General features: G+C 37.1%; 1 protein-coding gene across 3 annotated transcripts in view; it reads left to right on the top strand.

The window, feature by feature from the left end:
* The window catches only part of GPATCH2 (G-patch domain containing 2), a 263,126-nt gene that overhangs the window by 19,007 nt on the left and 226,747 nt on the right, over nt 1-17,372 (top strand). For all 3 annotated transcript variants that reach the window (XM_036754825.1, XM_036754826.1, XM_036754827.1), the window contains exon 3: nt 17,165-17,226. In XM_036754825.1, the coding sequence (XP_036610720.1) occupies nt 17,165-17,226 (62 nt within the window). The remainder of the gene's footprint in view (nt 1-17,164; nt 17,227-17,372) is intronic.

The raw sequence follows: 17,372 nt of genomic DNA, 5'->3' as shown, positions 1-17,372 counted from the left end.
GCAATTTGATTGTGGTTATGTAGCTTATAAGTGTGCAGGTTAGTAAAAATCCTCTGCTAAACTAATGGTCTTTTTTTTTTTCAGTCTTCATAGTACTTGGTCTCTGAAGCTGTTGAAAATATTAAGTTCTCCCTTTTGCCTACTCTATCTTTTCTTGGCTTCAATGACATTACTATCTCTCAGTTTTCTCCCTACTTATCTGACCACTCTCTCAGTCTTCTTTTCTAGATCGTCATCCATTTTTTGTCCCTTAACTCTGGGTGTCACCGAGGCTTTGTGTTAGGCCTTCTCCTTTTTCTCTTTACTTCTTTGGGGATCTCCTCTCTCTAATGGGTTCAGTTTGCATTTCTACACAGATGACTCCAAAATTTATATATACAACCTCAGTCTCCCTTCTGAGCTTGTGTACTGTATTTCCAGTTGCTAGATGTTTCAAATGAATGTAATTTATCTTGCCGCAACCAAACCCACTCTTTTTCAAACTTTCCAATTCATGTTGAGGATACTATTGTTTTAAAAATCACTTAGATTTACTTATAAGAATAATAAATGTTTTAACACCCCTCAAAACTTAATCCATTGTTTATGCTATGATTGAGAGGAACACATCGTTTCAGGCTAGTCTCCCAAGATATGCCTAGCTTGAGCCCAGCAGCAGAAGAGAAGGGCTCTGTGGTGAGAGGGATTCTGCAGGCAAAGCCTAGCACAAGAACAGCCCTGTGGTCTCTTGAAGGAAGGATCTTACCTGGTTTACTGTAGTCCTGGGCAGGCCCTGCCTGTGCCATTCAGTTGCAGAGTTTGATCCAAGCACAGGGTATAGAACTGAGGTACTGTGATGGATGAGATGATCACACCAAGGAAAATTCTGAATATCATCAGGAAATAACATGATTTGAGAAATGCCTTTGGGATAATGACCACATAACAAGTCAGGGTAAAGCTGAGGGGAAAAAAAGGTCCTAGTCATAAGGATTACAGGAGTGCCTGGAAGAAATGAAATGAGACACAGAATGGAAAAGGTGGAGAGGAAAGAATGGTAAGGAAAATTGACACCTGAGAACAGATGGAGGAAAACTTCACCTAAAAACCGTATATCCTGAAAATTAGAATGAGTCAGACAGAAAATGACTCAATGGGAAAATAAAACCAAAAGAAAAAAATATATTAGAAATATATCAAAAACAACTGATCTAAAAAATAGTCCAAGGAAGAGAGAATTATTGAGTCTAAGAATTATTGGACTATATGAAAACCGTGATTTAAAAAAGAAAAGTATGGATGCCATATTTCAAGAAATGGTAAATGAACACTCAAAATCAGACCTGAAAGGGCAAAGTGAAAATATAAGGAATCTGCTAGTGACCTCTGGAAAGAAGCCTCAGAATGAAAAATCCAAGGAATTCTGTAGTCAAAATCCAGAGCTTCCAGGTCACAGAGAGAGTACAACAGGCAGCCAAAAAGGAGTTCAGGTACCAAAGAGCCATCATAATGGTCACACAAGACTTTGCAGATGCGAAGATAAAGGAGCACAGTGCTTGGAATGGGATATCCTAAAAAGTTGTTTTTGATGTCTTTCTCATATGTTTTTTCTTTTTTTTCTCTTTTGATTTTATTTTCTCATTGAGTTATTTTCTGTCTGACTCATACTAATTTTCAGGACATTCAATTTTCAGGTAAGGTTTTTCTCCCTCTGTTCCCAGGTCAAAGATAAAGCCTTACAACCAGTGATAATTGATCTACCAAAACTAAGTATAATCCTATGAGGATGGGGGAGGGATAGAATGAATTTTTAAGAGAGTAAAAGATTTCCAAGCATTCATGATGAAAAGGCCAGAACTTAGCAGATATTTTGAAATGGAAACAGTTGACATTTATACCTAGAAAAATATACATACTAGTTTAATTGAAAGAGAATACATGTGTATGAATTGTTCACATATTAATAGGGGAATAAGAAACATATGCCATTAGAATCCTCATATCTTTAAAGGTCATGGAGAAAGGTAAAAATGACAGATAATTGGTGGATGGCTTTGTTGTGTTTTAATGGAGGAAGACAAAAATGGGATGGCTAGAGTCCTAGACTGGAGGAGGAAGAAGGGGAGAAAATAACTATTGCGTAATAGAAGTACATAAAATTACATATTCGTGGAGGAATAGATGGGAAGAGTGGGTTTCCCATGAACCTCAGTTTCATTGCACTAAATAAAGGAAGATTGAACACAATTTCTCTCTGTCTCTCACTATGTCTTTTTCTTTGGCTATGTCCCCTCCCCTCTGTCTCTCTGTCTTTGTGTCTCTCTGTCTCTCACACATATTTCATTGCAGGAATATATTAAACTCAAAATGGAAGTTGAAGAGGACAAGGACAAGGGTGGAGATAGAGGGAGGTCTAAGAAGGAGGCAAGAGAGTTATGGGAATGCTTACAAGCAAAATAAAACTTGAATGTTATGGGGAGGAGCATGAAGTGAGATTTAAAAGGAAAGGAAGAAAGAGTATAAACATGGAATTGGGATGGGTGAAGTGGAAGAAAAGAGCTGCAACAAAGAAGGAACAGGTTATTTCACTTAGAAGACCACAGATTACCTCTGTTTTACCACCTTCTTGTTTGTGAAGGTGGAGGTAAGGGAAAGGCATGGGGATCAATGAGGAGAAAAAATACAGGAGGGCAGGATAGACACAATTTAACATTCATTATTGTAAATATGAATGGGATAGAAGCACCCATAAAACAAAAGACCAGAAAGGGTTAGAAAAAAGAATCCAGTACTATATTATTAATGTATAAGAAATACACTTGAAACACAAATAGACACTAAGGTCTTCGAGATCAGAGACTATCTCTTACCTTTCTTTTTATCCCTGGTGGTTAGCATAGTGTCAAACACATAGTAAGCACTTAATGCTTATTGAATAGATGATTTAAAAGAAAAGCTAATTGAACTGGAAGGAAAAATAGATAGTAAAACTATAAGAGTGGGGTCGACCTTTCAGAACTAGACAAATCTAACAAAAAGAACCAAGAAAAAAGTTAAGGACCTCAATGAAACTTCAGAAAAATTGTAACAGACCAATCTCTGGCCGTTATGAATGGGGAGAGAAGAGGATTTTTATACCTCTCAACTAAAAATGGCACCTCTATAAAAATAGTGTATAAATTGGAGCATAAAAACCTCACCAAAAATACAGAAAAGAAGAAATATTAAGCACATCATTTGCTGATCACAGTGCATTAAAATTATATTCAATAAGGTCTCTTAAAGAAAGAATATGGGAGTATCCATAATCATTGGCTGAAATACTTCACAGTATTTATTTACATTAGTATGACTTATTTACAAAACACTTTACTAATTTCCTCTCTGATGTAGGCCTGATTCCATCTTTCTTAATAGAAGTTGTCACATAGTTGTTAACACAAGATGAAATTCTAATGACCCCCTCCAAATATAGGTCAGTTATTTATATGTGTAATTTATGTTTACTATATGTGTATATATATACACATATATATGTTTATACAACAAATTCACAACTTGTATTAATTTTTTTAACAGCCTACTTATATGGTTACAAGGTAATAAGGCATATTTGCTGAGGAGGAAAAAGGTTATGCCAAATAGTCCCTAGGGTATAAAGAGCAATTCATCAGTTTAAAGATTATTGAATTCGTCACCCCAGAGTGCCATAACACTTTTCTCTCTTTTATTATCACAAAGTGTTTGACTTAGTTCAGCTTTTCCAACTTGTTCATGTATTGAAATACATAAAAGAAGTCCAAACGGTGAAAATACTTAAGTGATATCTTCCAAGAAGAGAGTTCATACTTGTTACGGTTCTGCTGGCATAAAGTCATTATTGCTCCTGAATTGAACTGAGTTTTGGTTTCAGATCATAGAGGGAGCTATCCCAAAACATTGTATAATCACTTGAGATATCTAGATGAAATAAGGATATATGACTCTATTGAAAAACATATTAACTACTTCAACTCATGGAAACTTTTCCCAGTGCTAGCAAATGTTTTTTGAACTCAAGAAATGTAAAATTCTTAACTTGCGCCAAGGAAGAATAGAAATTAAATACTTTGCGCTAGAATTCAGGAGCCAAATAAAAGCATTGGATAAATATAGAAACACCTATGCACTACCCTTGATGTAAATTTATGTCATGGATGAATGGATGACAGCCAATTTAGAAGTCCAAACAAAAACTCATAAAATGTTAACTAAATCAAGCAGCTTTATTCCTCATTTTAAATAAAAGGAGTGGAAAGAATAGAACTAACTGGAATTCTCAGAGCGTATAGTAAGATAGCTTAAGGCATAGAGAAATATCTTGGGGACAAACTGACCTCTTTTCCAAAGCCATAATAAAGGCAGACAATAGGTATATGCCACTTAATTTGTTGAATACTGTTCCAGACAGTGCCTATGAAAATACCTAAATTTCTAAACTATATTAAATGAAAAACTTTCAGGATATAATGACATGACAGAAGAAGTTAAAACTATTTAGAACAGGATAAAGTGCATGTCATCTCTGTTTTGTTTGCTATTTGAATTCTGAAGATGCTTTCACTGTATCTATAAAATATAAGCTTATATTCTATCTCAGTACTCTTTCTTCAGTTACAAAAGGCAGTCATTTTATTCACCTGTACAATAGTCCCTATAAGATTAAATATGAAAGAATAATAAAAGGGTAGTAATTTGACTTTGTATTGTTTCTATCTGAACCCCATCAAAAATGAGAAAAATGAAATAATAGTGATTTTAATCATCATATCCTTTGTTTTGTTTTTAAAATTTGATTTATTTAATATGTTTAGTTTTCAGCATTGATTTTCACAAGAGTTTGAATTACAAATTTTCTCCCCGTTTCTACCCTCTCCCCACTCCAAGATGGCTTATATTCTGATTGCCCTGTTCCCCAGTCAGCCCTCCCTTCTGTCACCCCACTCCCCTCCCATCCCCTTTTCCCTTCCTTTCTTGTAGGGCAAGATAAATTTCTATGCCCCATTGCCTGTGTATCTTATTTTCTAGTTGCATGCAAAAACTTTTTTTTTGGTTGTTTTTGAACATCTGTTTTTAAAACTTTGAGTTCCAAATTCTCTCCCCTCTTCCCTTTCCACCCAGCGTCCCTAAGAAGTCAAGCAATTCAACATAGGCCACATGCGTATCATTATGTATAACCCTTCCACAATACTCATGTTGTGAAAGACTAATTATATTTTGCTCCTTCCTAACCTATCCCCCTTTATCCAATTTTCTTCCTTGACCCTGTCCCTTTTCAAAAGTGTTTGTTTTTGATTACCTCCACCCCAATCTGCCCTCCCTTCTATCATCCCCCCTTTTTTATCTTCTTCCTCCTTCTTTCCTGTGGGCTAAGATACCCAATTGAGTATGGATGGTATTCCCTCCTCAGGCCAAATATGATGAGAGCAAGATTCACTCATTCTCCCTCACCTGCCTTCTCTTCTCTTCCTACAGAACTGCTTTTTCTTGCCACTTTTATGTGAGATAATTTACCCCATTCCATCTCTCCCTTTCTCCCTCTCTCAATATATTCCTCTCTCATCCCTTAATTTGATTTTATTTCTTTTAGATATCATCCCTTCATCTTCAACTCACCCTGGGCCCTCTGTCTCTCTCTCTCTCTCTCTCTCTCTCTCTCTGTATATACATATACATATATATATATGTATATATGTATATACACACACACACATACATACGCACACACACATATATATATGTACATACACATACACCCACCCACCCACCCACACACACACACACATATATATGTGTGTGTGTGTATATATATATATATATACATATATATATATATATATGCATATTCCCTTCAGCTACTCTAATACTGAGCTCTCATAAAATATACACATCCTCTTTCCAAGTAGGAATGTGAACAAAACAGTTCAACTTTAGTAAGTCCCTTATGATTTCTCTTTCTTGTTTACCTTTTCATGCTTCTCTTGATTCTTGTGTTTGAAAGTCAGATTTTCAATTCAGCTCTGGTCTTTTCACTGAGAAAGCTTGAAAGTCCTCTATTTTATTGAAAGTCCATATTTTGCCTTGGAGCATGATACTCAGTTTTGCTGAGTAGGTGATTTTTGGTTTTAATCCTAGCTCCATTGACCTCCGGAATATCGTACTCCGAGCCCTTTGATCTCTTAATGTAGAAGCTGCTAGATCTTAGGTTATTCTGATTGTGTTTCCACAATATTCAAATTGTTTCTTTCTGGCTGCTTGCAGTATTTTCTCCTTGATCTGGGAGTTCTGGAATTTGGTGACAATATTCCTAGGAGATTTCTTTTGGGGATCTATTTGAGGAGGTTATGTGTGGATTTTTTCAATTTCTATTTTGCCCTGTGGCTCTAGAATATCAGGGCAGTTCTCCTTGATAATTTCTTGAAAGGCTCCTTTTTTGATCATGGCTTTCAGGTAGTCCAGTAATTTTTAAATTATATATCCTGGATCTGTTTTCCAGGTCAGTGGTTTTTCTAAGGAGATATTTGACATTGTCTTCCACTTTGTCATTCCTTTGGTTCTGTTTTATAATATCTTGATTTCTCATCAAGTCACTAGCTTCCACTTGCTCCAATCTCATTTTTAAGGTAGTATTTTCTTCAGTGGTCTTTTGGACCCCCTTTTCCATTTGGGTAATTCTGCCTTTCAAGGAATTCTTCTCATTGGCTTTTTGGAGCTCTTTTGCCATTTGAGTTAGTCTATTTTTTAAGGTGTTGTTTTCTTCAGTATATTTTTCAGCATTTTTTTGGGTCTCCTTTAGCAAGTCATTGACTTGTTTTTCATGGTTTTCTCTCATCCTTCTCATTTCTCTTCCCAATTTTTCCTCTACTTCTCTAATTTGCTTTTCCAAATCCTTTTTGAGCTCTCCCATGGCCTGAGATCAGTTCATGTTTTTCTTGGAGGCTTTTGTTGTAGGCTCTTTGACTTTGTTGTCTTCTTTAGGCTGTATGTTTTGGTCTTTGTCACCAAAGAAAGATTCCAAAGTCTGAAACTGAATCTGAGTGCGTTTTCGCTGCCTGGCCATGTTCCCAGCCAACTTACCTGACCCTTGAATTTCTCAACGGGGTATGACTGCTTGTAGAGTAAAGAGTACTGTGTTCCAAGGTTGGGGGGATGCGCTGTTGACCAGCACTACTCCTTCCCCAAGAACCCCAAACCTGGACTGGACTTAGATCTTCAGCAGGCTCTGCACTCCTGCTCTGATCCGCAACTTAATTCCTCCCACCAGGTGGGCCTGGTGCCAGAAGCAACTGTAGCTGTAGTTCTGTAGCTGCCCCACCTCTGCTGCCCCTGGTGTGGTGGCTGAACCGTGAGCTCTATCCCCCTGTCCCCAGCAGCTTTTCCCACTAACCTTCTCTGTTGTCTTTGGTGTTTGTGGGTTGAGAAGTCTGGTAACTGCTGCAGCTCACTGATTAAGGGTACTAGGGCACACTCCGCCGGGCTCCTGGTCTGATTTGTCTGCGCCGCCCACGCTGGGCTCCGCTCTGCTCCATTCCCAGCTCCGTGCGGGATAGACCTTACCCAGACACCATCCAGGCTGTCCTGGGTTAGAGCCCTGCTTCCCGCCACTATTTTGTGGGTTCCGCAGTTCTTCTCTGTTGTCTTTGGTGTTTGTGAGTTGAGAAGTGTGGCAACTCCCACAGCTCACTGATTCAGGGCGCTAGGGCCTGCTCCACCCGGCTCCTGGTCTGGTTGGTCCGCACCGCCCGTGCTGGGCCCTGTTCCGCTCCCAGCTCCATGTGCGAAAGACCTCACCCAGCAACCATCCATGCTGTCCTGGGCTGGAGCCCTGCTTCCCTCTGCTATTTTGTGGGTTCTGCAGTTCTAGAATTGGTTCAGAGCCATTTTTTATGGGTTTTTGGAGGGACTTGGTGGGGAGCTCACATTAGTCCCTGCTTTCCAGCCACCATCTTGGCTCTGCCCCCTTATCATCATATCCTTAAGGAATCCTCCTATCTTAAGATTCTAGTTAATTGCAACTTCAACCATCCTCCTCTGCCCCACTTCCCCAAACCTCAAGTTCGCTTATCTTCTGATTCTGTCTCTACTGCTTTCAAAAATCTTTATCCCTCATTTTTTATTTTTTAAATTATCTTTGATACTCAATTTAATAAGCCAAATGGGATTACCCTTTTTGTATTAAAAAGTAGAATAATGAGGATCACACACAAAACCACAAATCTAGTATGTACACCTTTTCTTATTAAGTATGTGATAGTTTCAGTAGGTTACTTTTGCACTGACCTAATTCCATTTCCTGTTCAACTTCCTGCTGTTCACTTTTCTACATTTAAAAAAATGCCTTGATGATTCTTTTTTTTTTTTTTTTTGACATTTTTGACAATACCATTTCTATTCCCTCTCCTTTCCATTCTCCTCATTGGGCAAGAAAGTAAAGAAAACCCTTGTAACAAATGTCCATAGTAAAGCAAACCACTTCCACACATTAACCATGTCCAAAATATGTATGTCTTATTCTGTACCTTGAGTCTCTATAATCCTTTAAAACCATTCACTAGTCTCCACCATCCCCTCAAGCTGTCAGCCTATAGCTCTCCTTCCTTTTTCACTTAAACTCTTTTGTCTTCCATATTTCAAAGGCACTACCATTTGTTCAGTCTCCAAGGTTTGTTATAAGTATTATTCCCAGCTCCTCACTTTCCTCACTTCATACAGTCAGTCACCTGCTTAATCTTGTCATTTCTATCTCTACAACATCTTGCATTCTACTTGTTTTTCTTATTCATATAACTACCACTTTAGGTCAGATCCTCATCACTTCTTGCCTAGATTATTGCAACAGCTTTCTAATAATTAGTTTCTCTACCTCTTAGACTTTTGCACCATGCTCCAGCTGCCATCTCCCCCCTAGAACTTCCCTTATAGCCTGGGGCCTCCTAATTCTGGAATCTCCCTATGTCTCTGTGACCTCAATCTGGAACATACCTCTGCCATGCTGGCCCCCTCCTCCTATTGGTGAGTTCCTTCCAGGGACTCCATTTTGGGGAAGGTCCAAGGTCAGCCAATCTTCATGACCCTCCTCGTTCCACTTCTGACTTTCTGGACTTTGACACCATGCCTTTGCATGACTACCTTCTCCTTCTTACCCTTGTTTTCTAGCCCCCTTTTTGTGTTTTGGCATTCTCCATTAGAATGCAAGCTCCTTGATGGCCAAGACACTTTCTTTTTCTGTGCATTTATATCCACAGTGCTTAGCATAGTGCCTGATTCATAGAAAGTACTTAAAAAATATTTGTTGCCTTGCCTACCTTAGGTCTTCCCCGACCACATACTGCTGCAAAAGTGATTTTCGTTAAATATTTCTTAACTTCACTGGCTCCCTTTTGCTATATAAACTTCTCTGCTAAGTTTTAAACCTTTCACAACCTAATTCTGACTTTTTTTCAGCCTCACTGAATATTGCTTCCTTTCTGCTACCCAGCCCAAAAGGCCTTCTCTCTGTTTTCATGGACCACCCTGTATCTCTTTTGTCTGTGCCTGTTTCCTAGCCAGCTTCCTCACTTGTAACTGTTTTCTTCCTCACCTGCACCTCATGGAATTCCTTTCTTTGGAGACAAAAGCTCAATCACCACCTTCTGCTTGAAGCTTTCATTTCCCCCAATTGCATATCCTCCCTCTCAGACTACCTCTTACTCAAACATTTTCTATTTCTTTATATTCTCTTCATCTTTATTCTGTATATAATTAGCTATGTAGTTTCTTGTTCTTTGTATTTGTATTCCCCAGCATCTGACACATAGTACAGACTTAATAATTGCTTGTTGATTGACTTAACAGCCAATGCCAATTGTAAAAGAGGAAAGCATCAGCAACTTCACTGCAAGATGCCAGAATGCTGAAGACCTAGTGTAGACACAACCTGGTAGCTAGAATGATAAGTCAGAAACTTACTACCTTTCGTAAAATAACAGTTGATTAATTCCTATGTGATAATTATAGACCTCAAAATATTCTTGAGAATTCAACCAATAAACTTTACTCAAAACAGAATTTTGTCACAAACAAATCTTTTATACATAATCACCCAAACATAACATTAATCAACAGAAGAACAATGTTTTAAAATAAATTTGCCAAAATCTCCAGCTATGCAGAATAAAAGGTTTTAAAAATAAAGAAACCTAGTAGAAGAAATCAAATCTGTGTGGTAACTATATGAAGTACAGTAAATCATCCCACACTTCATATCTGCCACTGGAATTGTCCTGAAGACACCTTCATTGAACCCACAGATGTTGAGGTGTTGTTACTGTATAGTCACCTTATCTGCCTGTGCAATAATCCACATAACAAATGCAACAACAACAACAAAAAGGACAGCGACTTGTCCCAAAAGCATTTCTGTTTAAACTCCACTAAAAAAATATAAGGAAGGTGACGTCATAGCATTTATATATGACTTTAAGGTTGGCAAAGCACTTTACATACATTGTCACCTGAGTCTCAGTTACCTTGGAGTCATTGTTACTCTCTCCCTCATCCCTCCCACCCTCCCTACATTTGTTGCCACCTTTTCTGTTCTAGGATTACACCTCTGATTCCATTTTATACTTCTAGGCTCACTACCTTAGTTCAGACCTTTATCATATCTCACCTAGGTCATTGCAGTAGTTTGCTAATTGTTTTTCCTGCTTCCATCTGACCCCTCTTCCATCTGTATTCTTCAAAACTACCAAAATATTCTTGCCTTGGCACGGTTCTGACCATATTACTCTCCCACTCAAACATTTTAGCATTTTTTTTGTTGCCTCTAACATAAGTATACTTTCTTCTGCTTGGTATTTAGGGCCTTTCATAGCCTGGCTCCATCTTTTCTCTCCAGCTTTATTTCAGATTATTCACCTTCATGTATTCTGTCATACTGACCTACTACCTATTTCTCTGATTCCTTATCCATGTGCCGTATCTGTGGTTTTGTACTTGCCTGTCCCCCCATTCCTGGAGTGTATTCCTTCCTCACCTCAGGCCCTTATAATAACTTGAACTTGCTTCAAGTTGCAACTTAAGTACCATCTTGAGCTTGAAGTCTTTCCTTCTTAGTTGTTGCTATTCTCCCACTCTTCAAATCATGTATATTTAGTTATCTGTGTATATGTTGTGCCCTCTCCCCCAACATAAAATAAAGCTCATTGAAGGCAGGGTCTATTTTTGCTTCTGTGGCCCCCAGCTCCTGGCACTTTGCCTGGCACAGTAGTCATATAATTGATGATGAATGAATTAAATGATTTAAACTTAGAACTACTATTAGAAATTTAGTATTTTTTCCACTGTATCATTCATATGAAGTCACAGCAATCATTCATATCCAAGAATCATGACTGCATTATAACCAATCATTTTTAATCCATCTGAATTTTAAAGTAATAGTCTTTATTGATTGATGAAAAAAGTGCAAAGACTGTCAACTTTTGATTATTCATTGATTTACTTCTCACCATATGGATTTAGAAGTGTCATATTTTTCTTTCTCTTACCTTTTTGTTTCTTAGACTGCCAGGGTCAATTGAGGTGAAGGAGAAAGTTTATAAAACTAGCCATTCAAGGAGTTTACTAAGTGCTCCTTAGATTCAAATAACTTTTACTGTAAGCAACTTTGCTTTAAGAAAGAAGAAAAAAAATATTGAAATACTTGGCTTAACCAAAAATAAGAGTATCACTTTTTTCCCTTTCTAATACCAAGCAAAGCACCCTGCTCAAAATAGATATTCAATGAATGTTTGAATATAATAGTAAAAACTTCTCAGGCTTCATAACTAGCTCCCTGTCGCCTCTATTCCGACTGAATGAAGGAAGTGTTTGTAATTTATCAGCCTCTGTAGAAACTAGATAGGATATGTAAATGCTAAAGTGAACCATCTCCCTTAAACTAATCTCATTGTATGTCATCAGACATAAGTAGGAGGAAAAAAAATCTTATATAGTGGAAATGTATATGCTAAGTACCTTGGAATACTCTAGGTTCCAAAACAAAAAAATTCCCCTCTGTTTCTTTTTAAATACTTTAAAAAAATATGACTTTGTCAATCCATAATAAACATATTTCCATATACAAAGGATAGAGAAAAGAGATTTATATATGAAACCATGAATCTCTTATGTGTAGCTTATTAAAAGAGAAGCTTTTAAAAACAGTTTATTCACTGCCCTGTTCTTCTGAGCAACAAGGGGGAAAAAAGCAGTGTCATCAAAATTAAGCTATCTTCTGTCTGTTGTAAATGGTACTCGTGATTACTTCTTGTTTAAAGTGGGGTGGGGGGGACAAAATCATGGGAAAATCTTTTAAGTCCTCTTCCTCTTGAGTATAACCCCAAGCCAACATTAAAGAAAACCAGTGTCCGGGGGATATATTCAAGAATTGAGCCTGTAACTTCTAAGTCCATTTTTATATGTGTCAGCAATTGATGGGGGAGAACAGAGCGGGGATGTAGTTAGTGTTAAACTACTTCTGAAGAGGTTAAAGTAAAAATGATGATAGGTATGGAAACCATAGGTTTCTAGGGGTGCTCGAGACCCCAAAATACCTACATGCTGGGTCCTGCCGAAAGAATTCGACTCAAGCCTTCTCAGCCATGGGAAAAGACAGAGTTTATTAGGGATTCACCATAATGGGTTGTCTTAAGAAATCCCACTCTTTGTGACGCCTGTTTTCACAAGCTGGCCAGATTCAATCTAAACTGAGCTAGATTGAATGTGAGCTGAGCTAGATTGAACCTGAGCACCTTCGTGGAGGCAAGATGGAGATTATATACACAAAGATTGTAGGAGGGGTTGGTGGTCTGGGGTGACTAGAGGAGGGGTTTAGGGAGGGTCTTGAGGAGGAGTCTAAGAAGGGCAAGATGAGGTCAGAGCCCAAGAACCAAGAGAATGGAATTAAGGGTGGGAAGTAGCTGAAGGCATGGATATAGATAGTATCAAGGTTGGGAAGTAATTGAAGGCATGCATATCTATAGTAACAATAGAGGGCAAGGTTTAGGTAGAGATTTGGGCCTAATGATAATGTGAGGCTATAGTCTCTGGGGAAGGCCAGATCTAGTTGGAAGATTCAAGGACAGTTCAAGGGGGCTCCCAGAGACTGTGCCCTCATCACTTCTGAATAATAAACACTGACTAAGCAGCAGCAAATCAGATTCAGGGGGCAATAGACACCTCATATTCAGTGTTCTTAAGGAGCAAGTAAGTATTTGAAACTTAGCGGCACCTAAACCTTAACTAATATACCTGAAAGCCTAGAAACTTAGTTTCAGTTTTGGGGAAGAAAATCTTGTTTATTTCATAAGGATCATATTCATTTCTTATAATAATGGTCAAAGTAAATATTAAATAGAGAGCTAGCCTTGGATTGAGGAAATGTTGGATTCAAGTCTTGCCTCTGACATTCATCGGTTCTTGTGACTCTGGACAACTCCCTTGACCACCCAGTGCCCTGGGAAGATCTTTTCAGAGTATAAGATTCAGAACAGATACTTAACTGCATTGATGGAAGGAGCTCCCTATTACTATGATCTTCATAGATCTGAATCAGTGTAAGCCTAATACTGTAAGTGCTGCAAGTGTACAAAATAAGTAGAGATCTCAAAGGAAAGCCTTAGAATACACATCCTGGAAGGACCCCAGCATATTAAGGGATCTTAATTCTCACATAGAAGAACAAAGTAACTGTTAGAAAATGAGAGACATGTAGAACATGGAAAAATTGAAGGGCAGGTTTTTTTAAATGAAAGTTGGCTATGTATTTGGATGTTCATAAATTTAAGGCTAGAATGGAAGTCATATAATCCAACACCCTCATTTTGTAGACAAGGGGATGAGCCTAAAAGAGTTTCAGACCTTTGTGCAAAATCACACATGTAAATAGCGGAGCTAGGATTTGAGCCCATGTCCTCTGACTTCAGATCCAGTACTCTTTACTGTCTCTCCTGTTGATGCTTTGGGTTGTTTGGTTTGGTTTGGTTTTGATACAAAAGATATTTACTAACAAATTTCTCTCCATAGTACATTCTTTAGAAAGTTAAGCAAACTGCCAGATACTGACTGTGACCAATGTCCAATTACTTTCCACTTTTATATGATTTCAATTGTTAGCAGAAAGGGAGAATGTATCTTTAACTTGCATAGTATTTTGTCAACATTGACTATTGTATTTGAACTGAGTTGTATTGCTTCTCTGTATTGGCTCTGTTTGCATTGATGTAGTAATTGTGTAGGTTGTTTTCTTTTTCTACTTCATTCTGTCACTTCTATCACGTCTTCCTGTGTTTCTCTGATATCTTCATTTTTTCACTCTTTACAATGCAATAATATTCCTTTACATTTATATATCAGTCTGTTCATCCATGTCTCAGTTGTTGTACTTGTTTTTTTTTTTTTTGAGGTTTTAGTTCTATAAAACTTGCTTTGTAATTGTATGAGGTTGTATGTATCTTGGTAGGTTGATTACCAGATATTCGATGCATTTTGTTATCTTAAATAGAATTTTTCTTCCTCTCTTCCTTTCCTTTTGTTAATAATGTATAGTAAAAGAAACTAATGATTTTTGTGGATTGATCTTCTATATTGTTAGTTTGCTAAAGCTATTGTCTATTTGTTTTGGAGAGCAATTCTTAAGAATGCCCAGCTAAAAGCTAGTAGAGAATAGACTGTGTACACACAGGTGCTAAGAGTGAAAAGTAAGGGATTAGTAATTATGCACCCTGATTGGTCTTAGAGTTACAAAAGGAAGTGAATCTTGATTTAAGCCATCAAGAAAATAAAGTATTTAGAAATATAGAAAGATGAGGAGGGGTATTTCAGGTGAAATAGCAAGAGCAAAGATATGGAGGTTAAAATGCATGTGGTATATGCAATGAAGGGAAGTGTCTGTGTAAGGAGAGAGCCATCATTGCTAAACTGTTGAATTCAAACTTACTGGCTCAACAAAATAGAAAAATATTTGGGGTTTTTTAAGTAGAGTAGTGGTTACATAGATTAAAGGAAAAAGAAACTGGAGTTAGATCAGAAAACTATGATAATAACCCAGATTTGAAGTGATAGAAGTCCAGATTAGGATGGTTATAGAAAGGAAAAATCAATCAAAGAGTAAAAAATCATTTGGCTTTGTTGACTACTAGATATAGGTATCTAAATGATGGAAAGGGGGAAGTAAAAAAAAAACAGTATGTTCATGCCATTGGCATAATTAATTGGCAGATTGAGGAACAGAGTCAGTTTAAAAGAAGATTTGCTTGAAAGGGAGGGAGGTCATTGATCTTACAGGTTAGATCTTAGTTTTAATGGAGTTCTGCTTAGATGCATGATAGAATAAAGCCAATTCTTGAATTCCAGATGATTGCATAAAAAAAAATCAACTTGCATATGTACAGACATGAAAAACACAAGGCAATGATTCAAAAAAGCTGTTATTTTTATCATTATGAGTACTTGCTTCAGTGCAGCTCAAAAACCCTTCGTGCCTAAGTTGATGTTTTCATGATGTGCCTGTGACCAAAACAATTAATCACCTGGTGACCAACATTTTGATTATGAGCCTCTCCAAACTTTGCTAGGCTGGTCCTCGATAATGGCATTATAATTCCCATAGGAGCTGTAATAAAAGCCTTTTCATCTCGGTAGGATCATCTAGAACTTGTAGTCCACTGAAATAACCTTTGAGGGTTATCCCTGCCACATTGAGGACTAGGAGGATTTGGTGGAAACATGATGCTATAGTAAAAATAAAGAGTAATATTTATTTTATATTGAATTTTATGTGTAGTATTGACTTCAGTGATTAGGAATCACTGGGGGAACAATGTATTACAGTTACTTAATTTGTGCAAGACAGATGTGAAGAAATTTGACAGTTTTTGTGGGAAGAATAGTCCTATATAGTAATGAATGACATATTTCTAAGTTTCATAAAGAATTTAAAAGACTAAGTGAAAGCAAATTGTAGAAGCCAAGTAGCAGCATTTTTTATTCAGCAATTAGTAGCTGGGTATAATTTGCATCTCCGTTGATTTTAAATTGTTTCTAAAACTTAGTTTCAGTTTTTAAAGAAATTATACTAGATTTTTCCAAGCTTGGGTACAAAGCATGGTGTATTTTCAAAACTAAGCCTTTGCATTAAACAAAATCACTTGTTTTGCTATTGTCATTATCATTATTTTCAAATTCCAAATTACAGTAATGAGAAAAATCAAAACACTTTGAAAGCATATTTCTTGAAGAGAAAGTCTTTTCCCATTCAGAGACAAAACCCACTGTTGCCAGATAGCTATAACCTCATCCTGAGCTGTGTTTTAACTAACCTGACCACACAGGTTTCTCATCTCCTAAAAGGGACTAGAACTTCCGTTAGCACTAATGGAAATCATTTATGTGCATAAAGAAAGAATACCTATTGACTTTAATTTATGTGTTAAATTTTATTGTATGTATTCTACGGCATATCAGTTCTACTGTAACTCTAGAACTTAAACAGAAGTGATTTGAACCTGTATTTTTCTCCCATCATCATCATCATATCGGTCATACACATTTTTTCAGGGTGACCTTAGGTTTGATTTAATGGATTATCATTGTTGTAAACTTTTTTTCTCTAAGTAATAGAAATGCAGTGAATTCTTAAGTAATGTATTTTCCAGAATATTTGCAAATATTGTTATGAAAAGTAATTCCATCTCCAGGCCCTTGTATTTCATGTGCTGAAGAAAGGCTTAGACTGCTTTTGATTGAGATTTTTCCCATTTTATTGAGCAGTGGTGTTCCGGGATCAAGCTGAATTGCACAGCATAAGAAAAGAGCAATGAGCATTTGATGGAAGCAGATAATAAAATGCATCAATTGTGTCAGCACCTCGTTGCAGTCACATCTGGCTTACTGTCAGGGTCCCATTAGATTCCTGTGGTTTTATGTGCCAAAAATAATATGCTCTGTAGTTAATGGAACTAGGATATTTGCAGTTTGATTAAAAAAAATCATCTTATTTTCTTTCAGATCTTTGTCAGGCTTAAGTTCCATCTGAGCACTGCCTTGTCTCTTTAAAATTTTACGACTGAGAGATCAACTGTTCTTTTGATCCATTTCTCTCTTTTTCCCCCCCTTATTACAGTGACTCCAGCAGCCTCAGCAGCACTGATGCTGGTTTGTTTACCAATGATGAGGGAAGACAAGGTACTGAAATGTCATTAATTTTCTCCTCCTCCTTTTGAAAAAAAAAGTTGTGTACCTTACAAGTTATTTTATGAGTTGATGACTTATATAATTCATCTTACAGTAAACATATGGCTTAATAGACTTGAGGTTTCATTTCATGGCTA

This window comes from Trichosurus vulpecula, chromosome 4, assembly GCF_011100635.1.
Source record: "Trichosurus vulpecula isolate mTriVul1 chromosome 4, mTriVul1.pri, whole genome shotgun sequence".
In the NCBI taxonomy this organism is placed as follows: Eukaryota; Metazoa; Chordata; class Mammalia; order Diprotodontia; family Phalangeridae; genus Trichosurus; species Trichosurus vulpecula.
The sequence above is the reverse complement of the archived record's forward strand: the minus strand, read 5'-3'. Positions and strand labels throughout refer to the sequence as shown.